The following is a 20,898-nucleotide window of genomic DNA, read 5'->3' as shown; positions in this document are numbered from 1 at the left end:
GTGGGGTCAGAGCATATCAGATCAAAATACAGGATAATGTCTGGAATAAATCATAAATAACATCGTTTTGTTGTTTTCAAAACTTATTATCATTTTTTCAAAAAACTCTGATACCAGAATCTCAACATAATAGGCTACGACCACGTAACCCAGTGGCATGGGTTGCACAAAGTGCCAGAAACTACTATTGTTAGTCACCGGTGGAAACGGTGTCCAGAAACCACTATTCTAATCACCGGTGGCCGCGGTGTCGAAACCGGTTCCTCACAGATTACAAGTCGACAGGTCCAACGTATAATCCCCATTGGCTGGGGCCAGAACAGAACAGAACAGATCATAGCCATGCTGAGAATACATATATATAAAAACATATTTCACAAATTTTCCAGTCATAGTTTACGGATTTCAGAGCATAATTTTCAAATGAAATTTAACATGTCAGACCCATTTTACTAAATACAAACATATTTCAGAATTTAATCTATTTATCAAATAATTTGAAAATCGCACTTGAAGTATTAAGTTACTTACCTCTTCTCGCTTAATCCCTACTTCAGATAGGCGGATCAGGTTCACCTGTTTAAATTTAATTAATTTCTTGTTAATTTCAGAGCTAAGCAAAAATCCAAAAATAATACTACTGGGCACGGCCCAATCGGGCCCAGAGTTGGTCCATAATGAACATGGCCCGATAGGGCCCACATCAGACACGGCCCAATGGGCCCACATAGACTCGGCCCAATAGGGCCCTCCCAAGGTTGGCCTCTAATTTGTTCATTTATGCAATAAAAATTCGTTTCAGGGACCAATGTCTAATTACATAGCACCGTTCCGTAATAAAACTTGGGTAAAAGGACCAAACAAATATAGTTGAGGGCCTTTATGTAATAAATCTTTCCTACAGGGATCAAATACAAATTTTAGAATACCTTTTGTGAAATAATATACTATCAAGGGCTTAACTGTAAAATTGCATTTTTTGGCCAAACGGGCTCGTGTTTCGGGTTCTGGGGCTTCGGGTCTAAACTGGATTTCGGATCTTGGGTTTCGGGTCTGAACTGGATTTCGGGTTTCGGGTTTTCTTCTCTTTTTTTTTGTTTCGGGTTTCAGGTTCGAACCGGGCCCAAGTTGGGCCCGCAGTGAATAGGGCCCGTGAACAGGGCCCTTCTTCTTCCCCAAACCCCCACGAATAGGGAAAGAAGAAGAAGAGGAAGAAGGGACTGGCTGGTGGGGGGTCAGCCTAGGCGGCCGGGAGCTGTTGCCCGGTCGACGGGCCGGCCGACTGCAGTGGCGGCCGGCGGCTACTGCAGCGACGGGCATCGAAGGAAAACCGGGTTTGGGGCCAAAGCAAAGGAAGGAAATCAAGCATGTTATTTGGCATTGAATCAAGGGCAAAAGAGGAGGGAAGCTCACAGGCGGTCGACGGAAGTGGCGGCTCTCGGCCAAGGGAGGCTCGGTCCGATGTCAAGCGGCGGCGGCGATGGCACTTTCCGAAGAGGAAGGAGATCTCGAAACAGGGGAAGCTTGAGTGGTGGTGGTGGTGGTTGGCCGAGGCGGCTCACCGGCAACTTGGGAAGTGGGAGCAGAGGAAGGAGAGGAAGAGGAGAGGGAGGAGAGGAAGAAAAGGGGACTCGGCGGTGGCCCTAGGGAAGGATAGATGGGGGTTTTATCTCCCCATCATAACGGCCCTCCGCCGCGAAAATCGCGGCGGTCGAGCGCGATCCGCGGCCGTGATCGGCCGCGGTGTGACCGAAGGGGGGTGCCGCGGGATACCCGCGGCGCCCTTGCCCCATTTGTCCCCGGAGGAGCCGGAGAGGATCGCAATCGCGATCCTCTGTTCCGGTCCTCCCAAAAATAGAAACGGGGCTGAAGTCGGCTGGGGCTGCCGACTTCAGCCCCATATCTCACATTCTCTCCTCCTTAGAAAAATTTCGTCCTCGAAATTTAACATACCTTAGCTTGCAAAAAGAACCCGGATATTTTTCCTTCATCTCGTCCTCCAGTTCCCATATAGTCTCACTTTCTGAGTGATTGTTCCACTAGATCTTAACATAAGGAATTATGCACCTCCTCAACACATGTTCCTTTCTATCAACCACACGTATAGGCTGCCTAACGTGCATAGCAGAGAACTCGAGGGAAATATAGGCACCACTACCTACGAAGCTAAATTTAATGTATCCAGGGATCTGAAATTTTATCCGCTTTTCATGGCAGTTAATGGTAGCAAAGTGTGACGCTAACTAGTCCATACCAAGAATTATGTCACAGTCATACATATCTATAACTATCAAATCAGCAGGCAAGTCTCTACCTACTATCTGAACCGGACAAGTCTTGCAGACCTGATTACCAATCATCCCACTTCCGGCAGGGTGTTAACATGTAAATCATACTCTAACGGCACGCAAGGTAGGTCATGTTTTCGCACAAATATCCATGACACAATGAATGTGCAGCACCAGAATCAAACAGTATATAAGCATAAACAGAAGCAACCGGTAGGGTACCTGACACCACAGTATTGGATGCCGGAGCATCCTGCTGAGTCAGCGCATAAATACGACCCTGTGTGTGCAGTCTCCCTCCTATCTGCTGCTTAGGAGAAGAAGGCTGAGCAAACTGAACCGGAGCAGGAGAACCTTGCACTTGCTGGGTCCTTGTAGCTTGAGGCCTCTGATCTGATTGTGATACTTGCCGATTGCGAGGGCACTCTGCTATCTTATGACCCTGTTGGCCACATCTGAAACATGCGCCAGATAATCGTCTACAGAGTTCTGTCTTATGGGCACCACCACATGCTTCACATTTAGACTGGTCTTGTTGAATAGTCTCTCCATAAGATCCCTGCTTTTCTGATTGCCCAGACCTATTGCGAGATTTTGCTGTCCTACTAGAATTCTGTCCACTATGAGTATCATCATCTTGAAGGGTTTTAGCATGTTATAATGCGCAGCGGAAGCTAGGGATTTTAAAAATTTCTTAATAAAGTCCCTATGCATGAAACCCTTTTAAGCCTAGATCACCTTAATGATTACAATCAAATGATATAAAATAAATGCAGAATTAGTAGAATACCTCAAACGCTAATCCAAAGTGTACAATCTCCACGAGGCGTCCAAGTGTCCGTCCTCCAATGGTGATCCACACGAAAACTTGATCAAGATTTTAGCTCCAAAGACTTTTGATCCTTAATGCAGAATTCTTCTAAAGAACTCTAATGGCTTGCTTTCCTTCCTTTCTATTTTTCTTTAGCCTTCTAAAATCACTTCTAATCCTTTTGTCCTAAAGAAGACCACCTTGTCTTGGCTTAGGACACACTAGAAGCAATGCTAGAAAGAAAGAAACTAATGTAAGAAAGAAAGAAAAGAGGAGTGGGGTGGAATTGGAATGATGAAACCCATGGAGTGCTAACCTATTTATAATAGGTGTAGGGATGCATCCCATCCACACATCCTCTCATGAAAGGGCATCATCTAAAGGGCCATATCAAATAAGAGGAGGTGCAGATCAAGTGAGGAGGTGTATCAAATGATATGTCCTTTCATGTGGTGCCATATTTTGACCAAGTCAACATCACATGCTAATCACATGTCCATCACGCCTCACCTCTTGATCTTTCATGATGATGATCCAAGGGCTCCAATGCAAGGTGCCATTCACTTGACCCATTATGTCTTCATCAAATGGTGGGATTAAGATCCAATGGTCAATTATGGTAGCCATCCTCTAACCCAATCCAATTGGGTTAAACCAACTCTCCATTATGTCTTCATCCAACGGTAGATCAAGATCTAACGGTCTAGATTGAATGATTTATTAAATCTAATCCAATTAGACTCAAACCAAGCCAATTAGGTGCCAACTCTTGGCTAACCCATATTAGAATATGATCTAATCAAATTAAATCAATTAAGAATCAGATTCGAATCCAATTCGAATTAGGAGCTAAGGTTTGCAACACCTGCTAGGATGTTTATCTTGCAAACATGATCTAATCCAATTAGACCCTTGATAAGTTTTCTTGTGTGTGACCCATTGGGTTCCATACTTAGCCAGCAATAGGTGTGAGTGCGAGTTGACCCAACTTGATTAGAACTCTTCTAATCGATTTAAGTCCAAACTGCGCGAACCCGAACTTAACAATTAGAATCCTTTCTAATTGGTGATCGAATTAACTCTTTAATTTGATCAAACCTATAAAACAAGATTGACGTCTAGCAACGTGTCATGTCTATCCGAAAAATATGGAATTTGGTGGAAATACCAAAAATACCCTTCAGTGGCAAGTTACCATGCAATTCAATCCTTTAATCAAACTGCATCCCAAAAATGCATATGAGTATGAATATATGTCAAACTCAATTTCATATTCATATTTTTCTCAATCTTTTAATGATAATTCAAATAATGAAACATTAGAAACTCTTTCTAATTTTCATTCTACTTTGATCAAAGGTTTCCTGAATTATCATATGATTAGAATAAATAGGATGCTATCTTCTCTTACTAGAAGTGATTAATTCCTTGTTGACCTACTCATAATCTTCGTACACAATTCACCATATCCAGAAGACCTCGTACATAACTTATTATCATGAATGAGTGTAAACCAAAATATGGGTTCATGTGCACAAGATACCATGGTGATCTCAGGTCATAGGATCAGTTGCACAACTCCCACTAAGAGAATCATCTTTTGACATGTAAGTAAGACTTCATAAGATTTCTCTTTGTAGGTCAATTCAGTGAACTCATTCCTCTAATGAGCACCCACATCTTTGTATTAGTGTCTCCACACAAATGATTGTGAGATCAATCATCCTCTGCATCGAGCATACATAAGACATGCCAGTCTTTCCGGTAATCATTGATCCCCGACTCAATATACCAATGACTGGGAATATTTAAGATTAGGATTTTAGGATTTTAAGTCTCACTAGTATGATCTCATCATAGTCTTAAAACCATTGCCCTAATCTAAGGAGTTTATCATAAATATAATCAACAGCATATGATAAAACATAACGCCTTTATTCATATTTAAATGTCATGTACATGATTTGGACAAATCAAAAGAAAAAATCTTTCGCAATACATATTGCGATTGGCTTGTAGGGCATCTACTCTTTTAATCTCCCACTTGCACTAAAGCCAATCGCTCTTATATTTTATCCCCATACAATCGAGGTGGCGATCGAACTGCTGTTGTGGTAGAGCTTTAGTGAATGGGTCTGCTAAGTTGTTCTTTGTGTCTACTCGTTCAATGACTATGTCTTGTCTCTCGACGATCTCTCGAACGAGGTGGAAGCGTCTTAGAATGTGCTTGGATTTGTGATGAGATCTTGGTTCCTTTGCTTGAGCAACAGCTCCAGTGTTGTCACAATAAACTGAAACTGGTCCAGCAATCTCAGGAACTACTCCCAACTCAGCGATGAACTTCTTCATCCAGACAGCTTCCTTAGCGGCTTCACTTACAGCGATGTATTCTGCCTCAGTAGTTGAGTCAGCTACAGTTTGCTGCTTGGAACTCTTCCAGCTCACTGCACCACCATTTAGGGTAAAGACATACCCTGAAGTGGACTTGCTATCATCTGGATCTGATTGAAAACTAGAATCAGAAAATCCTTCTAGTTTCAACTCAGATCCTCCATAAACTAGAAAAATATCTTTAGTCCTTCTTAAGTACTTAAGAATATTTTTCATAGCTATCCAATGATTTTCTCCTGGATCAGCCTGGAATCTGCTTGTTATGCCTAAGGCATAAGCAACATCAGGCCTAGTACATAGCATAGCATACATAATTGATCCTACTGCCGAAGCATAGGGAATAGAATTCATTCTATTCCTCTCTTCAGATGTCTTAGGAGACATCTTCTTAGAGAGACGTATGCCATGACTCATAGGTAAGTAACCTCTTTTACTTCCTTCCATGCTGAATCTTTTTAGCACACGATCTATGTACTTAGACTGGGACAAGCCTAGCATCCTTGTAGATCTATCCCTATAGATCTTTATACCAAGTATATAGGATGCTTCTCCCAAGTCTTTCATGGAAAAACTTTTTGATAGCCAAGTCTTGACCGATTGTAACATTGGAATATCATTTCCAATGATTAGTATGTCATCTACATACAATATTAAGAAGACAACGGCACTCCCACTAGTCTTCTTGTACACACATGGTTCATCCACATTTTTGATAAAACCAAACTCTTTGACTGTTGTATCAAAACGGATGTTCCAACTCCTCGATGCTTGCTTTAATCCATAAATGGATCTCTTAAGCTTGCATACTTGATTTGCTCTTCCACTTGAGACAAATCCTTCTGGCTGTGTCATGTAAACCTCTTCCTCAAGATAACCATTAAGGAAGGCGGTTTTGACATCCATCTGCCAAATTTCATAATCATAGTATGCAGCTATTGCAAGCAAAATCCGAATAGATTTAAGCATGGCAACTGGTGAAAAAGTTTCATCATAGTCAATTCCTTGCTTTTGCCTGAAACCTTTTGCCACCAATCTAGCCTTGTAGGTTTCTACTTGGCCATCTGCTCCAATCTTCTTCTTATAGACCCATTTGCAACCTATAGGGTTTACACCTTCTGGTGCATCAACCAAAGTCCATACTTGGTTGGTATACATAGAGTCTATTTCGGATTTCATAGCTTCTAACCATTTGTTAGAGTCATTACTCATGATAGCTTCCGAATAGGTCAGAGGATCATCATTTTCGATGATGTGGGCTTCATCATTCTCAATGATAAACCCATACCTCTTAGGTGCATTTCGCACTCTATCTGACCTTTGGAGAGGAGATGTGTGTTGTGGTTGTACTTCATCAATGGGTACATCTGGTTGAAGAATTTCTTGTGTTTCTATTTGGTCTTGAACTTCATTAAGTTCAATTCTTCTTTCACTGCCCTTTTCTAAGATAAACTCTTTTTCTAAGAAAGTGGCATGCCTACTAACAAATACCTTTTGTTCAGTAGGGTGATAGAAGAGATATCCAATACTTTCTTTGGAATAACCTATAAATGTACATTTATCTGATCTAGCACTTAGCTTATGTCCAAAATTTCTTTTGACATATGCTTGGCAGCCCCATATTTTAAAATTTTTAAGATTGGACTTTCTACCTCTCTATATCTCATATGGAGTACTAGATACAGATTTTGAAGGTATCCTGTTTAGCACATATGTAGCAGTTTCTAAGGCATAACCCCAGAAGGAAATAGGAAGATCTGTAAAGCACATCATGGACCTTACCATATCTAATAGAGTACGATTCCTCCATTCAGCTACACCATTTAGTTGTGGCGTATACGGAGGTGTCCATTCAGAGAGAATGCCCTTTTCTTTAAGATGATTTAAAAATTCACTAGAAAGGTATTCACCTCCTCGATCAGATCGAAGGATTTTAATACACTTTCCGGTTTGTTTTTCAACCATACTTTGATACTCTTTAAACTTATCAAAGGCTTCGTATTTATGTTTCATAAGATACACAAATCCGAACCTTGATAAATCATCAGTGAATGTGATGAAGTAAGAGTATCCACCTCTAGCTGGAGTTGTCATAGGACCACATACATCTGTATGTATAAGTCCTAATAACTCACTTGCCCTTTCTCCATGTCCAGTGAATGGAGACTTGGTCATTTTTTCCATAAGACAAGATTCACAAGTTCCTAATGATTCATAATCATAAGGATCAAAGAACTCTTCTTTGTATAACTTGTTGATTCTTGATTCACTTATGTGACCAAGTCGGCAATGCCAAAGGAGGGTATTATTCACTTCCTCTCTCTTTCTTTTATTGCTTTTATTAATATGAAAGACATTGTCATTAAGTAATAAAACTAGAAGACCATTTTCCATAATGCCATTGCAAAGATGCTTATTAGAAAAATAAATAGAGCAACCATTGCCCTTTCCATTAATTTCAAAACCTTTCTTTAACAACAAAGGAATGGAAATTACATTTCTAATAATTTTGGGCATATAATAACAATCTTCTAATTGTAGGAGCTTTCCCGAAGGCAATTCCAAGTTGTAGGTTCCAACAGCTTCAGCCTGGATGGACTCTCCTCCAACGCCATACAGCTCGAAGTCACCTTTCTTCAAAATTTTAATTTTCTGTAGTCCATGCAAAGATTTGCAAATGTGAAAACCACAGCCGGTATCCAATACCCATGAATTTGAATTTGAAGAACTTAATGACAAGTTGGCATGTAACATAAACATACCTTTTGATGCAACTCTTGCATCGGTCTTCATACTTGCAAGAAAACTCTTGCAATTCCTTTTCCAGTGGCCAGCTTTGCCGCAATGAAAACAGGTACTTGATCCGGAGTTTTTCTTTCCTTTTTTCTTTTTGATGCTACTCTTGGGGTTCAATCGTTTCTTAGAACCCTTATTTCCCGATTTCCTCATAGAGGTGCTATTTATAAGGAGTGGACCTTTATCCTTCTTAATATGCCCTTCAGCTGTTTTGAGCATATTTAACAGCTCGGGCAGGGAGGTGTTCAGCTTGTTCATGTGAAAGTTCTCAACAAACTGAGAGAATGAATCAGGCAGTGATTGCAGGATCAAATCCTGACTGAGCTCACTATCCATAGCAAAACCTAATTGACTTAATCTGGTGATCAAGTCTATAACCATAAGAACATGGTTTTGCACTGGAGTTCCTTCATTCATTCTAGCACGGAACAACTGCTTAGATATCTCATACCTAGCAGTCCTGCTTTGTTCTCCATACAACTCTTTTAAATTGAGAAGAATGGATTGAGTGTCCATGCCTTCATGTTGCCTCTGTAATTCATTGTTCATAGAGGCAAGTATGATACATTTGACAGTCACACTGTCATTTTTCCACATCTTATGTGTGGCAACCTCCTCTTTTGTAGCATCATCCCCTAGATCTCCAAGATCAGGGGTTTCAAGTATATAGAAAATTTTCTCCTGAGTGAGTACTATCTTTAAATTCCTCAACCAGTCCATATAGTTTGGTCCGGTCAACTTGTTGGCATCTAAGATGCCTCTTAGTGAAAGTGAAGAAGCCATTTAATAATTCTACATATGCAAGAACAAAACTAATATAAGCAGACCAATCATGATGACATGTTTGCAACTAGATAAGGACTTTAATTTAATTTGTCTCCTACTATTTTTATCGAATATCATAGCCCTCCCCTATGATAAACGTGAAAATATAATTTTTCTTAGTAGGGTTGAGATCCTAATTCATCATAAAAAGCCTTGTGTTTACACAACAAACTCTTATGAGTTCAAAGGTAGGAAACTCTTTCCAATTACATCTCATGCAATTCTCAACTTTATCTTGTCCTCTTAAAATACTTATTGCCTTGTGTTAGCACAACAAACAATAATATTTTAGTTAAGTCAAACCCTTCATTTCCATATAGTCATATTCGAATAATATTGCCCTTGTGGTTGCACAACAAGGCAATATATTAAAATATGCCATAAGCATCTTAATGCACCAAGACAGTATAACATCAGTCCCCATTGCAAGTCTTGTGTTAGCACAACAAACTAGCATGGATCTTGACATAATAATATCGAGGCATGAAGGAAGGCTATCAATAGTGTTATATCAATATTAAGCTTATCCATAATAGGCAATCAAACAATTGGCCAGGTAAGCAGGTGGGAGGCTCCCCTTACTCAGAGAGTAAGGTCCTAATTAAGTAACCACCTTTAGTGCTTTCCTTAGACACCAATTAGATTAATTGTTCTAGAATGGGTTAGCTCAAATTTTTTCAACACTATGACTTAATATAATTTTTATTGAGGGCTTACTAGTCTCTAGCACATTCTTTAATTGTAACATACATTTAACATGTCTAAAATAAACTATTATGCATCATGGCTATCTCATAGCATGTATAAATCATAAGCAATTAATTAACATGCTTCAACATATTTTCATATGGAAAATTTCATATCATGATATTTTATTACATAACATATCATATATTAATCATACATTTCAGCATTTCTCTAAGCATATGACATAACTATCTCATAGTAAATTAATAATCATACATAATTATTTGATTGAACCAATTAAGGATGGCTCTGATACCACTGAAGGGTTTTAGCATGTTATAATGCGCAGCGGAAGCTAGGGATTTTAAAAATTTCTTGAAACCCTTTTAAGCCTAGATCACCTTAATGATTACAATCAAATGATATAAAATAAATGCAGAATTAGTAGAATACCTCAAACGCTAATCCAAAGTGTACAATCTCCACGAGGCGTCCAAGTGTCCGCCCTCCAATGGTGATCCACACGAAAACTTAATCAAGACTTTAGCTCCAAAGACTTTTGATCCTTAATGCAGAATTCTTCTAAAGAACTCTAATGGCTTGCTTTCCTTCCTTTCTATTTTTCTTTAGCCTTCTAAAATCACTTCTAATCCTTTTGTCCTAAAGAAGACCACCTTGTCTTGGCTTAGGACACACTAGAAGCAATGCTAGAAAGAAAGAAACTAATGTAAGAAAGAAAGAAAGAGGAGTGGGGTGGAATTGGAATGATGAAACCCATGGAGTGCTAACCTATTTATAATAGGTGTAGGGATGCATCTCCAAGGGATGCATCCCATCCACACATCCTCTCATGAAAGGGCATCATCTAAAGGGCCATATCAAAAAAGAGGAGGTGCAGATCAAGTGAGGAGGTGTATCAAATGATATGTCCTTTCATGTGGTGCCATATTTTGACCAAGTCAACATCACATGCTAATCACATGTCCATCACGCCTCACCTCTTGATCTTTCATGATGATGATCCAAAGGCTCCAATGCAAGGTGCCATTCACTTGACCCATTATGTCTTCATCCAATGGTGGGATTAAGATCCAATGGTCAATTATGGTAGCCATCCTCTAACCCAATCCAATTGGGTTAAACCAACTCTCCATTATGTCTTCATCCAACGGTAGATCAAGATCTAACGGTCTAGATTGAATGATTTATTAAATCTAATCCAATTAGACTCAAACCAAGCCAATTAGGTGCCAACTCTTGGCTAACCCATATTAGAATATGATCTAATCAAATTAAATCAATTAAGAATCAGATTCGAATCCAATTCGAATCAGATTCGAATCCAATTCGAATTAGGAGCTAAGGTTTGCAACACCTGCTAGGATGTTTATCTTGCAAACATGATCTAATCCAATTAGACCCTTGATAAGTTTTCTTGTGTGTGACCCATTGGGTTCCATACTTAGCCAGCAATAGGTGTGAGTGCGAGTTGACCCAACTTGATTAGAACTCTTCTAATCGATTTAAGTCCAAACTGCGCGAACCCGAACTTAACAATTAGAATCCTTTCTAATTGGTGATCGAATTAACTCTTTAATTTGATCAAACCTATAAAACAAGATTGACGTCTAGCAACGTGTCATGTCTATCCGAAAAATATGGAATTTGGTGGAAATACCAAAAATACCCTTCAGTGGCAAGTTACCATGCAATTCAATCCTTTAATCAAACTGCATCCCAAAAATGCATATGAGTATGAATATATGTCAAACTCAATTTCATATTCATATTTTTCTCAATCTTTTAATGATAATTCAAATAATGAAACATTAGAAACTCTTTCTAATTTTCATTCTACTTTGATCAAAGGTTTCCTGAATTATCATATGATTAGAATAAATAAGATGCTATCTTCTCTTACTAGAAGTGATTAATTCCTTGTTGACCTACTCATAATCTTCGTACACAATTCACCATATCCAGAAGACCTCGTACATAACTTATTATCATGAATGAGTGTAAACCAAAATATGGGTTCATGTGCACAAGATACCATGGTGATCTCAGGTCATAGGATCAGTTGCACAACTCCCACTAAGAGAATCATCTTTTGACATGTAAGTAAGACTTCATAAGATTTCTCTTTGTAGGTCAATTCAGTGAACTCATTCCTCTAATGAGCACCCACATCTTTGTATTAGTGTCTCCACACAAATGATTGTGAGATCAATCATCCTCTGCATCGAGCATACATAAGACATGCCAGTCTTTCCGGTAATCATTGATCCCCGACTCAATATACCAATGACTGGGAATATTTAAGATTAGGATTTTAGGATTTTAAGTCTCACTAGTATGATCTCATCATAGTCTTAAAACCATTGCCCTAATCTAAGGAGTTTATCATAAATATAATCAACAGCATATGATAAAACATAACGCCTTTATTCATATTTAAATGTCATGTACATGATTTGGACAAATCAAAAGAAAAAACCTTTCGCAATACATATTGCGATTGGCTTGTAGGGCATCTACTCTTTCACATCTCTGCTCCTCTTCTTTTGTATTCTATCTTTTGAATCTTGTGTTTCCTTCCAGACAATTTTCATATTCTTGGCCCTGTCTACCAGGTCATCATAGTTGGTTGAGTGCACTACGGCCAAACCCCGACGTAATTGAGGCTTCAATCCTTCTTCAAATCTCCTCATCCGGGACTCTGCATCTATGACGAGGGTGGGAGCAAACCGAGCTAACCTGTCAAACTCTGCCTCATACTCATCCACGATCATAGTTCCTTGAGGCAGATTTAGAAATTCTCTCTCTAGCTCCCTAAGGCGACTTGAAGGGAAATACTTGGAGTAGAAGGCTGTGCGAAACCTTTGCCAGGTAAGTGCCTCCTGCTCGGGTGCCAATGTGCGCTCCACAGACATCCACCAATGATGAGCTCGGTCCTGAAGCATATAGGTGGCAAATCTGACCTTCTCTTCATCGGTGCACTCCATTGCTCTGAAGGCTTTCTCCATTTCCTCTATCCAGGCTTCGGCCTCTTAAGGACTAGTGGTGCCTTTAAAAACCGAAGGAGCCATTCTCTTGAATTAAGCTATACTCCTTTGCTCCGGAGGATCAACGACTTGCTGGATTGGTTGCTGAGGTTGTTGCCTCTGTTGGTGTACTAACCCAACGACCTCCTCAATCAGTTCGAGCACCCGGGTTTGATTTCCGGCGGCAGTTTCTGGAGTTGATTGACCTTGGGGTCCTGAGCTATGCGATGCCTCGCCAGCTTGGTTGGTAGGGGCTCTTCCCCGAGAGCCCCTGACCATCCGATTCAGGCTACGGACACGACGAGGCGGCATTCTGATTCAGTAAAAATATATAGATGTTATAAAATCATCCAAACAGAATATTACGAAATAGTTAATAAAATAAATAAACATTATCCCCTTATCTGGTTCCTACCCATCTCTCAACCTTTCTGATGGATCCTAGGAATCCTAAAACTTAGGCTCAATATAATTGTTTCAGTTACAATCCCTAGTGATCTTAAACCTGGCTCTGATACCACCAAATATGTCACGCCCCGAGCCCGAGGCGCGGCAGACGCCGCACGCCCGCACGGCGGGCCGCACAGGCGTGCAAGGCATCGGATCATATCAAAGCAAATACAAATGTTCAAAACTGACATAATTATTTAAATTTATTCAAAAGCAGTCTTACAAAATTGCAAAATAGCATATGTCAACATAATTTAAATGTCCAAACTAATCTAACTAAAATGCCAATAACTGAAGGAATCGTCGGAAAATCTAACGCACTCCTCAATCCCGTGAGGTCAAGCCTCTGGATCTGAAAAATGGAGAAAATAGAATAATGAGCTACACTAGCCCAGTAAGCAACAAAATACCCCAAAGTGGGGTCAGAGCATATCAGATCAAAATACAGGATAATGTCTGGAATAAATCATAAATAATATTGTTTTGTTGTTTTCAAAACTTATTATTATTTTTCCAAAAACTCTGATACCAGAATCTCAACATAATAGGCTACGACCACGTAACCCAGTGGCATGGGTTGCACAGAGTGCTAGAAACCACTATTGTTAGTCACCGGTGGAAACGGTGTCCAGAAACCACTATTCTAATCACCGGTGGCGCGGTGTCGAAACCGGTTCCTCACAGATTACAAGTCGACAGGTCCAACGTATAATCCCCATTAGCGGGGCCAGAACAGAACAGAACAGATCATAGCCATGCTGAGAATACATATATATAAAAACATATTTCACAAATTTTCCAGTCATAGTTTACGGATTTCAGAGCATAATTTTCAAATGAAATTTAACATGCCGGACCCATTTTACTAAATACAAAACATATTTCAGAATTTAATCTATTTATCAAATAATTTGAAAATCGCACTTGAAGTATTAAGTTACTTACCTCTTCTCGCTTAATCCCTACTTCAGATAGGCGGATCAGGTTCACCTGTTTAAATTTAATTAATTCCTTGTTAATTTCAGATCTAAGCAAAAATCCAAAAATAATACTACTGGGCACGGCCCAACAGGGCCCAGAGTTGGTCCATAATGAACATGGCCCGATAGGGCCCACATCAGACACGGCCCAATGGGCCCACATAGACTCGGCCCAATAGGGCCCTCCCAAGGTTGGCCTCTAATTTGTTCATTTATGCAATAAAAATTCGTTTCAGGGACCAATGTCTAATTACATAGCACCGTTCCGTAATAAAACTTGGGTAAAAGGACCAAACAAATATAGTTGAGGGCCTTTATGTAATAAATCTTTCCTACAGGGATCAAATACAAATTTCAGAATACCTTTTTGTGAAATAATATACTATCAAGGGCTTAACTGTAAAATTGCATTTTTTGGCCAAACGGACTCGGGTTTCGGGTTCCGGGCTTCGGGTCTAAACTGGGTTTCGGATCTTGGGTTTCGGGTCTGAACTGGATTTCGGGTTTCGGGTTTTCTTCTCTTTTTTTTTTTGTTTCGGGTTTCGGGTTCGAACCGGGCCCAAGTTGGGCCCGCAGTGAATAGGGCCCGTGAACAGGGCCCTTCCCCAAACCCCCACGAATAGGGAAAGAAGAAGAGGAAGAAGGGACTGGCGGGGGGGGGTCAGCCTAGGCGGCCGGGAGCTGTTGCCCGGTCGACAGCCGGCCGACTGCAGTGGCGGCCGGCGGCTGCTGCAGCGACGGGCGTCGAAGGAAAACCGAATGATCTCGGTTTGGGGCCAAAGCAAAGGAAGGAAATCAAGCATGTTATTTGGCATGGAATCAAGGGCAAAAGAGGAGGGAAGCTCACCGGCGGTCGACGGAAGTGGCGGCTCTCGGCCAAGGGAGGCTCGGTCCGATGTCAAGCGGCGGCGGCGATGGCACTTTCCGAAGAGGAAGGAGATCTCGAAACAGGGGAAGCTTGAGTGGTGGTGGTGGTTGGCCGAGGCGGCTCACCGGCGACTTGGGAAGTGGGAGCAGAGGAAGGAGAGGAAGAGGAGAGAGAGGAGAGGAAGAAAAGGGGACTCGGCGGTGGCCCTAGGGAAGGATAGATGGGGGTTTTATCTCCCCATCATAACAGCCCTCCGCCGCGAAAATCGCGGCGGTCGAGCGCGATCCGCGGCTGTGATCAGCCGCGGTGTGACCGAAGGGGGGTGCCGCGGGATACCCGCGGCGCCCTTGCCCCATTTGTCCCCGGAGGAGCCGGAGAGGATCGCAATCGCGATCCTCTGTTCCGGTCCTCCCAAAAATAGAAACGGGGCTGAAGTCGGCTGGGGCTGCCGACTTCAGCCCCATATCTCACATTGTTACACTCATGTCATGGTGGATGCTTATATTAAAGGAGCTCTTATCTAACTTAACTTGCAGTCATGCACTGTCGTAACAAATTCAGGCTTCATGATTAATTTTCTATTAACAAAAATTCATAATACTGCAAGTTTTCAGAAGAAATATAGGAGGTGTTGGAGATTAAAGTATGAAAGAAGAGAATCAAATTAAAAAGAAAAGTATAACATATAGACAAAATTTCAAGTTGTTTGCAAATACTTGGTGAAGATTTTGCAAAAATAAGACCACTAGTTATTTGAAAAATTCAAGAATGTTCGTAGACCATGATTTCTTTATTAATCAGTAGGAAATCAGAAAAAATGTTTTTACTGATAAAATTGAGAACGATTAGAGTTTCTTTTCAGTAAGTTGGAGAATAATGCAAGATACTAACAATGTTTCATTTTAACAGGTGCTGTGTTGGTTGTTTGTCTTGTCATTACCTGCAGGTTTGTAACACTGTTGCCATAATTATACGATTGTAGATCATGGATTTTTTCCTTTAAAGTGCCGACATTGTCATTTGGGTTCTCATTTCTAAATGCTTACATTATTGGCTGCAGCTTATGGACTTCTGCAATCATTTTAATAGTGTTGGCAATGATTTTGGTTGATATGATGGTAACTTCCAAATAGCAATTCCAAATATTCTTTTTAGTTCTTGATACTCATCCAGTCATGCATGGATGACCTACCAAAGTTTATGCAGAAATTCGTTTGTTACTTTTGCAATCATTTATATTCATATCTAGGGCTATCATGCCTTTGGCTTGTTTTCTCATGAAAATAATTTTTCACTCCAATTGAAACCGTTCTGTCCAAGCAAGTGTGAGGCTTATGTAACCTAGTTTTTCCATACTAGATTATTTATAACGATTTGTCAATTTAACTTGCTATCTTTAAGGCACAAGATCAACTTTTGCACATGATATTGACAAATATAAATGCATTGCACTGCACAGATCTATTTTTTTAGTGTTGCAAGAAGTGCTGCAAAAAATATACGGTGAATAGATCACTGTACAAAATGATACAAGTACAACATCCTCAAGATTTGAAATAAGTTTTCAGTAAATTTCTGTAAACAAAAACTAGAAAGAAATACAACCATAGATTTTTTTATTATGTACTAATCTTTGTTGTTAACCAATCACAAAACTTGGTTTTAGAATATTTGAGGTTAATAAATTAAATGAACCATCTGTTTTCTTTTAAATGCTTATAAACTAAAAACCCTGAATAAAATTGAAGAGGTTATTGATTATAGATTGTCTAGCTTGGCACCAGGACAATGTGTCAATGGTATGGTCACTAGCAATATGCATTCAGCATGAAGCTATGAATTACAGAGGAAAAGCTTGTGGGCTATTGATCAGGGGCGGCCCAATACATTTGGGGGCCTAAGGTGAACTCATTAGAAGAGGCCTTTTATTATTATTATTTTAATGATGAAAAATTTTAATAAGTATAAAAAAACTTTAAAATTTTATTTAAAAATAATTCGTCTAGCTTTTTGAGAAGCGAAATTACTAATTAAACTTTTATACTCAATATCCATTAAAATACTATTTTCAATCGATAATATATCTAATCCATTTAATCTTTCTTGTAACATAGTTGATCGCAAATAAGATTTTATCAACTTTAATTTGGAAAAAATTCTTTCAGCAGAAGCAACTGTTACAAGTATTATTAATAATATCCTATATGCAATGCATGCATTTAGAAAAGAATATGTTTTTTTTATAAAACTTAAAATATCAATAGGGGTACTAGTTTCTGTTTGTAAAACTTTTTTTAAAACTTTTAACTCTGAAAACAGATCAATACCATCAATATCAGAATATTCACCCTGTTTTAAAAAGTTTTCAAGATTAAGACAACACTTTTTCAGATCATCTTCATTCAAAGATTTTAACTTTCTAAAATTAAAGAAAAAACCAAAAATATTTTCATATATGATAAATTGTTCAAACCTATTTTGAATTGAAGAAATAGCTTGATCTACTATATATAAAAAGTAATCAATTCTAAAAGATTCTTCAGCTGATCTTGTTGTCTCATCATCACTATTTTCATCAAAATATTTTTTTCTACGGATCACACATTTTTCAAGAAATGTAGGTTCTATTTTCATTTCATTTGCAATTTCTTAGATGAATTCAAAGCATTCATGAATCCATTTTTTCTATAACTTTTCAAATAAGAAAGAAGACCTTTTAATTGATCTATAGCAAAATCAATATGTATGTCTTCAGATTGTAAAATCTTACTGACTGAGTTAACAGCAAACAATATATCGTGCCAAATATTCATGCCCAATAAGAACTCAAAATTTTCAATCTCATATGTAGCTAAACATGTGGCTTCACTCTTTGTTTTAGGATCTTCACTAGTTTCCGCTAATTGAACTAAGGCATATCTTATTTTAGGAGCTTGGTTTTTAATTGCTTTGATACTTTCAATACGACTTTTCCAACGTGTTTGTGACAAGGATTTTAGAGTCAATGTGGATATATTATTATGTAACATTTTTCATTGTTTGTAGGAGGAAATAAGGTATAAATTCGTTGTATCACTCCAAAAAAAGATATAGCCTTAGGACATGAGTTAGCAATATCACATAATACTAAATTCAAGTTATGACATCCACAGGGTGTGTAAAACGCTCTAGGATTTATATCTAATAATCTTCTTTGTACACCTTTGATGTTTTTCTTTCATATTAGATCCGGTCATACCCTTGTCCTCTTATATCATTAACCTCAAGTTTATATTTTTTTATTATATTTATAAGTTCATTAAAAAGGCCTTTTTTAGAGGTATCATCTACTTCTAAAAATTCTAAAAAATATTCTACTTCTACTGGACTTGTTGAAGTATCTACACATCTTAAAAGTAGGATCATTTGTTCCTGATGGCTTGCATCAGGAGTGCAATCAAGTATTACAGAAAATTATTTTGCTTCTTTAATCTTTTTAATTATTATAGCTTTAATGTCAGATGCTAACATTTGAATTAATTAATTTTGAATATTATGACCTAAATAATGATTGTGAATTTCACCATGTTGAATGCGTCGAACATGTTCTTGCATTACTGGATCAAATTCTGCAATCGTTTCAATAAAACTTAGAAACTTTCTGTTATTGCTTTGATAGATCTTTGCATTCTTTCCTCGAAATGCTAAATTATTTTTTGCAAGATTTTTTACGACAACAGTAATTCTCAATAGAACTTTTTTCCAATGATCCTTTTCTTGGTTTATTTGTTCTTGGAGACTTTTATCAATTATCTTATTGTTTAGCAATCTCACTTCTAAATCAATCCACCTATTAATACTAATGATATGTTCATTAGTTGTTTCATGACTTTTAAGCTTGATACCTAATTTTTTTCAATCCCTACTTCCTTCATTGACTAATTGACTCGTGCTAGGCTTTGAATCAAATAATTTACAACAAAAACAATATACTCTATCCAAATCTTTCGAATACACTAATCATCTTCTATCATATTTTTCACCATTAGGTAACTTACGAATGTAATATATCGTAGAGAAGTGTCTATTATTTTCATCCTTAGAAAAATGAAAATCATAATCTCTAATTGGGGCTCTTTCCACTATTAGATCTCTAAATTTTGTATCAATCTTTTTTCATTAACCAAGATCATATAAATTTGTAGGAATAGAACTAGTTTCACAATCTTTTTTCTTTTTTATCCTATCTCCATCTGATTTTTCATTGTGCTCTTTACTAGATATTGTTTCAATAGCAATCTCATTTTTTAACTTTTCGGGTGCCTGTTCTGTTGCTAATTCCTGAGTTGAATTTGATGTGGTGTTTTGTTTGTTTGTAACAACAAATCTATCTAGAGCTCCTTTTTGAGATTGAATGAGTTTATCGATTTTTCTTTTCTTTTTGAGTTTTTCATACCCACAGTTATATTTTCTATTAGACATTTTAATCTATAAATAATATTATCAAACTAAGCAATTAAAAAAACACCTTAAACAAATCAAAATATAAAAAAGTTAAAAATGATAAAACTTGATTGTGTCAAAAAAAAACAAACTCGGATCCCAACAAGTAGTGCCGACCTTAATTGTGTCGAGAAGAGGCGGAATAGTGTCGAACTCGACGGCGAGAAGAGGCCGAATAGTGCCGAACTCGACAGTGAGAAGAGGCCGAACCGCCGAAGTCACAACCAATCTACAATTGTACCATAAAAATCAATTCTAGTGTCTCTAACTTGACTAAATAAAAATTAATTAGACCAAAAGATTAATTAATAAACTAACTCAGAAGCTAATGCCTAATAGAGGACTGAGAGGAGAGACGGTGGATTAGATTCTCACCGGTCACCACTGCCAGGGATCAGTGGGATGCTAACGGTCCAACGGAGCCGAGCTGCCAAGGAGGCCGGAGCGGCGGAGCCCGGAGGTCGGAGGAGCCGAGGAAGGCGAGGAGAGCTAGAGAGGACTCCTCTCAGAGGATGGAGCCGAGCTGCCGAGGAGGCCGGAGCTCGGAGGTTGGAGGACGGGAGGACACGAGGACGGCGACGTCGGCGAGGAGAGCTGGAGAGGAGATCCGAAGCAGGGGTAGTCCAAGATCTAGAGAGGAGATCCGGCCGGCGGTTCAAGAGCTGGAGAGATCCGGCTGGCAGCTTGCCACTCGCCGGGTTCTTGTCTTTTTGGAACCGGAGGAGGAGGACCGAGGATGGTGGACTTTAGAGTGGAGCCGACTAGCCGAGGAGGCCGGAGCCCGAAGGTCGGAGCCTCGGAGGAGCCGAGGACGGCGAGGAGAGATGGAGCGGTGGAGCCTGGAGAGGATCCGGAGCGGAGGCTTCAAACCGTTCTTTTGTGCTTTGAAACCCGAGCTGTCGAGCTGAAGAACTGAAGAAGCCGAGCTGCCGAGTCTGTCGAGAACCGGAGAAGATTCAGCAATAAAAAAGAAACCACCGGCAGAGAAGGGGGGAGAGAAGGGGGAGAAAATGCCTGTTGCTTGTCGTAGCCGTTGCCTAGGGCCTAGGCGCCTAACTGTCTGTCGTCGGGGAGACGCCGAAGGGACGCATTGTAGCGGCGTAGCCCAGTAGCCGTCGCCCACTGCCCAGCTATGAGCTAGCTTTCACATCCGAAAGTTGTGCATTAATTAAGCAAAAAAAAAAAAAAAAGAGCCGTGGGGTGGGGGCCTTCCCTGGGCCGGGGGCCTTAGGCAACCGCCTCAGTCGGCTGCAGTCGCCTAAAGCTCGAGCCGTCCCTA

General features: G+C 39.4%; 1 protein-coding gene across 1 annotated transcript in view; it reads left to right on the top strand.

Moving 5' to 3' along the window:
* Positions 1-20,898, top strand: part of LOC103716598 (NPC intracellular cholesterol transporter 1-like) — a 244,943-nt gene that overhangs the window by 211,762 nt on the left and 12,283 nt on the right. Inside the window, exons 38-39 of the mRNA XM_039118113.1 lie at positions 16,047-16,083; positions 16,198-16,255. Of these exons, the coding sequence (XP_038974041.1) occupies positions 16,047-16,083; positions 16,198-16,255 (95 nt within the window). The remainder of the gene's footprint in view (positions 1-16,046; positions 16,084-16,197; positions 16,256-20,898) is intronic.

The sequence above is a fragment of the Phoenix dactylifera genome, unplaced genomic scaffold (genome assembly GCF_009389715.1).
Source record: "Phoenix dactylifera cultivar Barhee BC4 unplaced genomic scaffold, palm_55x_up_171113_PBpolish2nd_filt_p 000309F, whole genome shotgun sequence".
Lineage (NCBI taxonomy): Eukaryota > Viridiplantae > Streptophyta > Magnoliopsida > Arecales > Arecaceae > Phoenix > Phoenix dactylifera.
Note: the sequence above shows the minus strand (reverse complement) of the source record. Positions and strands in the feature narration are given on the sequence as shown.